General features: G+C 44.3%; 3 protein-coding genes across 3 annotated transcripts; 1 reads left to right on the forward strand and 2 right to left on the reverse strand.

The window, feature by feature from the left end:
- Nucleotides 1-11: 11 nt before the first annotated feature.
- Nucleotides 12-995, reverse strand: LOC136544612 (uncharacterized). Its single transcript, XM_066536712.1, has one exon. The coding sequence runs from the start codon at nt 993-995 to the stop codon at nt 12-14; it is 984 nt and encodes a 327-aa protein (XP_066392809.1).
- A 49-nt stretch (nt 996-1044) lies between these two features.
- LOC136547345 (uncharacterized) lies at nt 1045-3776 on the forward strand. The gene is made up of 6 exons (XM_066539299.1): nt 1045-1918; nt 2034-2093; nt 2187-2244; nt 2381-2515; nt 3037-3204; nt 3299-3776. The coding sequence occupies exons 1-6, from the start codon at nt 1860-1862 to the stop codon at nt 3398-3400; spliced, it is 582 nt and encodes a 193-aa protein (XP_066395396.1). The 5' UTR covers nt 1045-1859; the 3' UTR covers nt 3401-3776.
- A 553-nt stretch (nt 3777-4329) lies between these two features.
- LOC136544613 (dirigent protein 5-like) lies at nt 4330-6827 on the reverse strand. Its single transcript, XM_066536713.1, has 3 exons — nt 6786-6827; nt 6106-6165; nt 4330-4845 (listed from the first exon to the last, which is right to left on the reverse strand). Exons 1-3 carry the CDS (start codon nt 6825-6827, stop codon nt 4330-4332), a joined length of 618 nt encoding a protein of 205 aa, XP_066392810.1.
- Between the last annotated feature and the right edge of the window lie 2602 nt (nt 6828-9429).

The following is a 9429-nucleotide window of genomic DNA, read 5'->3' on the forward strand; positions in this document are numbered from 1 at the left end:
ATCGATTTCGGTCACTCACAGTAGCCCGAGTCCGGCACCCAGAACAGGTCTCCTCCAACAGCGTATGCAAAAGTTCTCGTCAACCACCGCTCGCTCCACATCTGCCTCTCCTCTCTTTCCCTTCTTTGGGTGGCGACGGCAGCGGCTAGAGCAAGGCAGCCCACCGGCGAGGGAGGCCACCGGCGCGGTCGCCTAGAGGGATCCAGGCATGGCAGCGTGGGGTGAGTGCCCTTCCCCGGCTCAGCGGTGCGGGTGCCCCCGGCGCCCCCCTCCCCCCGTATGCGCGCCGCCGAGGCCAAGCGCTGAAGCACGGCGCCCCTGCCTCCGCCGCGCCAACGCCCCTGCCGCCGAGGTCGCGCTGCTCTACTCCCTCCATCCCTCCCCTTCTTCTCTGCTTCCTCTGCTTTCTCTTCCCTTCTCTCTCTCTCTCTTTTGTCTTGTCCTGCATTGGGGCAGAGCATCGTCGGAGCCACCCTGCGTCGCCGCCCCGTCCTGCTTCTCCCCCTCTGTTTCTCTCTCTCCCTCCCCCTCCTCCGACGGCGGACTGCATCCGCGCGAGGTGGAGCCCACACTGGAGGGGCAGCCGCAGCCGCCGGCTCGAAGGAGGAGTCCTCCCCGTCGTGGTCCGCCTGACCGCGCTCCACCGCGGAACCACCTCGCCGTGGGTGCGCCTCGCCGAGCCGGCTGCACCCTGTCACGGACCCGCCTCGCAGCACCGGTGGCACTATGGCCTCCTCCGTCGCGGTGTCCCTCCGCGCCCTCGCTGCCGCCTCCTTCCCCAAGCCCTGCCCTGCCCCTTCCTCTCTTTTCCTCGTCCTCCTCGCGTCGACCCTGCCTTGACGCCTGCTCTGCCACCGCTCCGCCAGAGATTTAGGTTGAGGAGAGAGAAGACGGAGGGATGACGCACATTTGGCTTTCCTCTCTCCATCTACGCAAAATAGGCGCTCGGGATGCCTCCTCTGTTGGACGCCGGATTTTTCACGTTCACGATGCATTTTGGGTTTGGGTCGGTGTATGGGTATGCTGTTGGAGACAGTCTAATGGCCGGCATTTGCTTGATCCAACGGCTGTCGGGCGGTCGATTTTATGGTCGATTCCGGAGCGGTGGTATACTTTGGATGAACTGACAAATGGGGCTAACTTGTGTATCCTGAAAAGTGAAAATTTAACCCCGGTTTGGACTAATGGCATTGCGCGATGCCGATGCGTTTGAATTCGGAAACTGGAGAGGTGATGATGGGTTGCAACCATTTCTGCATTCAGCTATCCAAATATCCAATGCTCAAGGAACCATCTGAATGGGCCTTGATTGCACAATAATGAACAAAGGGAAAAACCTAGGCAGCCCGAACCGAGACTGAACACTTCTCGTTTTCCTAGCAACGGCCTCTCGTCAGCTAGCTCCTGTTTGGCTGGCGGGCCCGCTTGTGTTTAAAGGTATTCATTTCAATAATATATTATTGTTTTGAAAACATAAAAATCACATGGAATTCACGAATTCAGCCCAAAACAAAACAAAAGCGCGCTCTCTCCCTCCCTACCGATGGCCCAACAACAAGGCCCAGTGTCAGGTGGCCCAACTTCTCCCCGCCACTCCGCCAGGTCCCTGTCACGCACGCCGCTCATCAGAGCACGGACGCCGCACGCGCGGTCGCGACATTGCCCGCTACTTTTCCCCAAACCCTAGCGGCTAGCGGCGGCGGGACTCCGGCGAGGGCGCGTGGCAGCTGCAACGGCGTGCGCTGGGGCGGCGGCCGCATCTGGCTCGGGCGGCTATTAGGTTTTAGGCTGTTAATTTCTTTTTTGGCAGCCCTTTGTATTTTGAATACCCATCCTTAAAATTCTGAGCCCGCCTGCCGATGAGCAAGAAGAGGAAGTCTCTGAATCCAGCCAACTCATTGAAAGACAGCGAACAAGTGTAAGAGTGTTGCCCAATTGTCATTTTACTAGTCTCTCCAGTTACGATTTGTGATGCACGCAGCTGCTGCTTATTGTTCTGTTGCTAATTCATTTACTGTTCTGTCCTTGAGCAGATTAGCCTCAGATTTCATCAGAGGAGACGATCTTGATGACCTATTATCGAAGCTTGTCAGGTAGCACCTGCTATTCTCACGCCTTTTGTTTTTCTGTGTTGCTTCATTCTCATGTTGACAAGGGCGTAAAATGTATTCTTCATTATTCTGTAGGAGTGTGGAGAGTGCCAAGGCTTCAAGGGGAGGCTTACCAGAAAAGATATGGATGAAGGTATCATTATCCTTACCTTGGTTTCACCAGCTTTTTACCGTCATTGTTGGCAGTCTGTTCTGTTCTCCTGAGCAAGCTCAGTAGAATGCAGCTTCTCTCTCTCTTCCTCGCATTTTATGACTGTTTCAACTTGCAGCAACAATTTGCTATCGGGGTCAATGATGTCACACGGGTTCTCGAGCGAATGCAGCATTCTGTTACTGCTTCTCATTCTACTAGTGAAGCACCAACTGTCTCAGGCCGACGTCAAGCTCCTTTGGTGCCATTGCAGGTTAATTTTTCTTTCCTAGTTTGCTGCTGGTGTACCTCTATAGGCAGTCTACAATGGAATTGTATTTCCATTTCCATTGTGTGTATATATGAGGTGGAAGGAAGTGGCTTCTTAGTCGCAGAATGTACTGGATTAACTGCACAATATTGTACCATTTTGTTTTTATCAAAGAGAAAGACATCAAGTAATTTTTTCTTGAACTTTGGCCACCTCCAACTTATCTTTTGTTACATACTGTGATATAAAGCCTTAATAATCAATTCTTGCATCAAATATATGCCGCCTTCTCCGAAGTTCAAATGAAGTCATTTAAACTGTTTTATTTTACCATGTATAGCTTATTCTCTATCAGCTCCATACGCAACAATAAAATGAGCCAATTAAGGATACATGTTGATCATGTTCAATCAAGAGCAAAGAAAAAGGGCGATTTCAAGTGTCACATACATCGATGACCACAGTTTTTGTGACGAACACTGAAACTGACAAATATTTCTTATCTTATTAATGCAACATTGCAGGCTGTCCTTGTAGCTGCTGACTGCAACCCCAAATGGTTAACAAAACACATACCAACACTAGCATCTACAAGGCAGGTACCAGTGTTGTGCGTGAAGGACAACAAGGGAGGCTCACTAAGGTTAGGTCATGTGGTGAATGTCAGAACAGCGCTTGCCATTGGAGTAAAGGTGAGCTTGCTTTCTTTTCTCATGGATTCTGAATTTCTGATAAACTTATTTGTCTAGAAAGTATTCCTGAGACCTGTCTTCAACTGCTTATTAGGCCAGAGATAGCATAGTCAACAAGACTATTGATGAGATCCTGAAGGATAGTAAGCTGGTTGGCAATGAAGTAACTCCAAGTCCAGTAACATGTTTGGACTAAAAAGCTTGTACTTCTGGGCGTGCGACATCCCAGAATCATCTCATAGATGGGTTAACATGGACATAGAGCAAAGAAGTTTTAGAAGGGGATCGAGTATCTTAGCAAATTGTGGCAATATCAATCTAACCCTGACATTTGGAGGACTTTTTCAGAAATTAGTCATGGGAAATAGGACAGGCTATTTGTTTGGTCCATGCGACATTGTTTGAATAGTGAACCTAGATGCCCATTGTGATCTTGATTTTCTGCTGTGTCCTGCTCTACTTATAAAACTCCAATGTAAAAAGATGTTGGAATCCTTGTTTATTGGGTACAACTTTTTCTTGAGGCTCTACAACGGCCCATTAATTTTTCTTGTTTTGCTAGCAGTTCTGGTTGTGTTGGCTTATCGTGTGGTCACTAACATTATGTTGGCGATTGTGGGCTAGTGTTGTTATATGTTTTCGTTTTTGTATCTATCTATTTATTCCTTCTTTGTTATACACTAGACTGACGCTTTAATGCGTTCTCTTTTCTTTAAAGAAAAACATTGAAGGCTAAAGAATATAGGAGTAGGAAACATTCTCAATCTATCACTACATCACGACACAGATCGTTTATTTGTCGAGAATCAGTCAGCAAAAAGTTATTAAATAGGTACTCTTTCGGTTCCAAACTGTAAGTCATTCTAGATTTTCTAGATATATTACAATACTTATATATATATATATATTATGTCTAGATACACAGGTAAAGCTATGCGTCTTCTTGCCACTCTTGAAGCAGCTAGCGTGTCTGAGAAAACCAGAAGAAAATATAAAACAATATATAGCTCAACAAGTGAGACATGCATATGCAATGTAGTGTACTTTCCAAAAAAAAGAGAAAATGGTACAATATTATATGCTTGTCCATCTTGCCACTCTTGAAGCAGCTAGCGTGACGAGACTTTAGACGTAGCACTCGTAGAGCTTGATGTCCATCTGCAGCCTGAAGTAATACAAGCCCTCGAAGGTGTCGGTGCGAAGGGTGGCGATGCCGTGCGATATGAAGAAGTCGCCGGTGCCACCGACGACGGAGATGTCCCGCGTCTTCTCGGCGATGATGTCGGCGCCCATGAGGTTGATCGTGCCCCTGTGCGCCGTGGAGTTGAACACGAGCGAGAAGGCGAACCACGCGCTCGGCGACTCCTTGTCGTAGAAGTAGAAGCCCTCGGCGCGCGCTAGGGCGCGCCCCGCCGTCACCACGTCGTTGAACACCACCACCTCGCCGAAGTAGCTGTCGTTGACGGACACAGACCTGCTCAGCAGCGTCGGTTGCGCCGCGACCGCCGACGTCGCGTTCGCCGTGTTGGTGACGTCGTAGAGGATGTCGTGGTAGTAGACTGTCATCTTCTGGCACGGCTCGCCGTCGGAGCTCGAGACGAGCTTCTTGCGGCCATGGGCGACGACGTCGCCGGAGGTCAGCTGAGCTTGTAAGATGGCGCGAGGCCTTGCATTATTACTGCTGATATAATCGTCAGTGCAACTCTGTAATAATGTCAGTGCTATAGAGAGACTTAGAGAGGCTTAAGCAGCTAGCTAGACTGGAGGAGCTAGCTCTCTTTGTTTTTATTGTGTGTGATCTCGAGCCGTGCATTGCGTATTTATAGAGCTGCTGCATATAAGGAAGTGATATACTTCTTAGATATTCGATCTCATATTCATCTCATTAATTCCACATGCGTGGAGGTGGATTGAGATGTAAGTTAGTTTATAAGTTTCATCCTAATCCAAAAGGTAAATTTTGCTACAGGATATTGTTAAAATACGTAATATACTGATAGACACCGCAATGAACGAAATTTGCATTTACCGTAACACACCGCGCAATTGCCGTAACACACCGCGCCTGAATCCCCACCTCGCTGGCTCGCTCCTGGGGCAGTGAGCACGCTCATCGACGTCACGCGGCAGCACGGGATTTGATTGGGCGCACCAATGGATCTGCTGCTCGCACACGTAGGCAACTAGCAGACTATTCGGTTGTATTTCGTTTATAAGCCACAACGCTATTTTTTCTCACACTAAATCAGCCAACAATACTTTTAGTCATGACTTATAAGGGTCTGTTTGGTTTCCATAAGTCAAGTGACTTATAAGTCATACCTGTTTGGTTGTAGATGACTTATAAACTCATTAAATATGTGGGCCCCACGTGGAAAATGGTGACTTATAAGTTTTAAGCAGGAGTGAACCAACTTAAAACTTATAAGCAGGGGTGACTTATAAGTTGATGGTGTTTGACAAAATAAGTCACTTATTTCACTTTTTAACTTATAAAGGTGACTTATTTGGAACCAAATATGGCCAAAGTCAAACGAGCTCAAATAAACAGGAAGTAGGCATGCGTGCGTGCATCAACCCGCGGGGCCGCGCCGCGCCGCACCCATCATGCATGCATGCTGTGCTTCTCCCTACCGTGCTTGTGCATGTGAGGATGTGGCTGTGCGGCGACTGAACCTGACCATTTCTCCTTCTTCCTCTCTGGAGTATTTCACGAATGCATCTGGAACTTGGAAGGGGCTCCGATCCTCTGCATATATATTGCATTCACTAGCAGAGCACTGTCTTGCAGAGACCAGTCGTCACGTTACAGACTACCAGCACGGCAGCACAGCAGAGGCACTAATGCATGCCACTTGGTTGGCAACCATATACTATAGCACTGCACAGCACAGCACAGACGACGACGACGACGACCTCTCGCAGTACGTATTTGAGCGAGCATGCAGGTCGGTCAAGAACCTTGAACTCTCATGCACCTTTGTAACGTAACAACCAAATGAGCTGTCCCATGGCATCGCGTCGTCACGACTGAACTGAGCAAGCCAAATTAAAACAAGTCGGTTTTTAACTCTTTATTCATACGCACAAAAAGAAACCATATTCTACGCACAGGACGGATTTCACAAGAGATATATACAGCAAGCTGCCAAAAGACGAAAGCGACACATGCACCAGACAATAATCAACGGTCCTGGTTTCTGTCCCATATTATTCGTCGTTTTCGGTTTTCGTGCCATAAGTTTGACTCGATTTGTAGAAAATACGTACAACATTTGTATCTCTAAATAAATTTATTAAAAAACTAGATTCAAAGATCTTTCCAATAATACTAATTATATACTGTAAATATTAATATTTTGTAATATATATTTTATCAAAGTTATTTCTCGGAAAGCGAAAGCGACAGATATTTTAGGAGGGATGGAGTACGGTGGTTAACAAAACTGGAGCATTCGTATTTGCAATTTGAGAAATTAATTAATTAGCTAGGGCCACGGCTGACTGCTGGACAAGCATCATGCGCGCGCGGTCAATAATTCGATTGGACAAAAAAAAAAGGATTTTTTGTTGAAGCTCACACGCATTGACAGTCGTACAGATCTTGTTTCTGTAACATGCATGCGCGTGCAGTGAGTGAGTTTTTCCTTTTCCTTTTCCTTTTTGTTTTTCTTCCTGGTTTATTTCCGTGGTGCTGGAGAGGTTGGCTGTAGTCTGTGTGGAGCTATATATGTGTGACATAGCCTATGTCTGGAACTTGGAAGAACTCATGCATTGAGTGGTTTTCTCGCAGAACAAAGACAAGTGGTTACAAATTATTACCAGGCTACCAGCACAGCACAAGCTGTTAACATTCTGGCCGAATAACGACTCTAGATGTGATTTGGATCCTTATATAGCTCTTAAATTAACGGCTAGCTTGTGGATTCCAACGAATGAGCATGTTCGGTGGTTGGTTTCTGGACTGATAAGCCCGGCTGGTGCTGGTTTGTTGTGAAAGGAAAATACTGTTGGCTGGCTGATAAGCCTTGGCTGAAACCAACAAGCGAACATGCTGAATAGCTTCTGGTTAATAGCTGGGTTATTAATCAAATTTTTAGATATGTAGAGATAATAGTTAGCTACATTTAAGCTGCAGGAATCAACTAGTGCTCTCTCCGCCTCAAGTTATACGTTGTTTTGTCTTTAACTTTTGCTATACACTTAGATATATATACATTGTGTCTAGACTCTAGATAAATAACACAAGTTATAATAATTGGCACTAAAAGACCTCTTGGTTAAGAACATAACACAAATGATCTCTCGCAATATTTGAGTAAGTCAAAAATGTCTTGATGGCAGACAAAACACAAATGAGATCTCACATCGCGTAGCAACTGAGTAAGCCAAAAATCACTCGATCTATTATATACGCAAAATATTCTACAAAGCAATTTGACAAGAGATAGGTACAGCATGTTGTTGAAAGCAACACACTAGACAATAACTAATGAATAGCCCTGCTGTACACAATAATAGAGCTTTGAAAGATCAAACCCAACTTTTCGTATACACAAAACACATATATCATTAGCTCCCTTCTAAATTGTTTTTGTGGATCTTGAAAGGTACTAATGCCTTTTGGTTTGGTTCATTTAAGCAAGTAAAGAAAAAATGAGCTCTCACAAAGTCACAATACATGCCATCGTTTTTGGACCCACTTCATTTGGAGTTGACTAAGCCAAATAAATGACTAATTTTTATGTACATAATATTCTAGATGCAATTTGATAAGATACAACTATGATGAAAGCAACATACCAAACATATCATTGTCATTCGTCGTATACAACATAGTTGAAAGATAAATCTCTAATTTTTCTTATCAACATCTTTAAATTAGCAAACACAAAGCAATCAAACGAAACAAAAGGTGATTCTACCTTGCCCCATAGCTAGATTATCAAAGACATGCCATCAAATAAGTACTTTTGCTCTTCCAAATGGGTGGAAATAGAGATGCCTTTTATATCCCTTTCAGGGGAGATAAAGAGAGACAGAGATGACATGTTTCATTGTTGTTTTAACCAAACAACTTACATCTTTTTTCACATCACATAGCTCAAAACATTTTTTAATAACTTGCAGCTTAAAATAGTTTCTTCACACAGTTCTCAACTGAACCAATCAAACCACGAATAAGCCTAAAAGCAGTCACAAATCCATGATGCACGATGTTCTAGAGCTCTACAATGCGATTTGACAAGATACGCAGCAAGCTCGTGTACCAAACAATGAGAAATCGATGGTCTTATAGAATAATAGAGTTTATATATCAAATCCCACATCCCCTCATCCACCACATCTTTAAATTATTTAACGATCCATGTCGCACGTTAGCAAAAAATCAAATCAGCTACACAAACCCATAGTTGTTTCAACTAAACAATTTACATTTTTTTCACAACACATACTTCACACACAGCTTTTTCATAACTCACAACTTAAAGCAGTTTTTACACAGCTGAACCAAATAGACCATAAGTAAGCATAAAGCTGTCACAAATCCATGATACCATGATATGCAATATTCTACAACTCTACGGCACGAATTGACAAGATACACAACAAGCTGGTGAAAGCAACACACCAAGCGATGAGTATTGGATGGTCTTATACAATAATAGAGTTAGAGATATGAAACCCGAACTCCTCTTATCCACATCTTCGCATTATTTAATGGTCTACGTCTCCACATTAGCAAAAATCAAACCAACTACACAAACAAAAAATAAATAAATGATTATGCCTCCTCAAAATCATTAGCAGATTAACAACGCCAAACACTAATGATCCTGGCCAGTTTAGCAACAACTTATATTTGAAAAGGAAAAATAAGCGATATTATAGTACACCAACAATATTTACTGACTTAATCTTTTGATGTAGAATGTGTGTTCCTTTATTTCAAAGTGGTGAGTGTACAAGTATATACATGTGTCAGCATCTGTATATTTGTTGTATTTGGAAAATAATGATCTCTAGTTTCAAAAAAAAAATCGAAAAGAGCTTTTGATGCAAACAGAACGCAAATGAGCTCACAAATCATAAAAATTGAGTAAGCCAAAAACAACCATCAATCAGTGACACGCTTTCGAGATGCGATTTGACAAGGTACAGAAGAGGCTGGTGAAAGCAAGATCGACACCAAAGACTGAGCAATCTACAATCCTCAGTATTACA

The sequence above is a fragment of the Miscanthus floridulus genome, chromosome 3 (genome assembly GCF_019320115.1).
Source record: "Miscanthus floridulus cultivar M001 chromosome 3, ASM1932011v1, whole genome shotgun sequence".
NCBI classification, from domain to species: Eukaryota; Viridiplantae; Streptophyta; class Magnoliopsida; order Poales; family Poaceae; genus Miscanthus; species Miscanthus floridulus.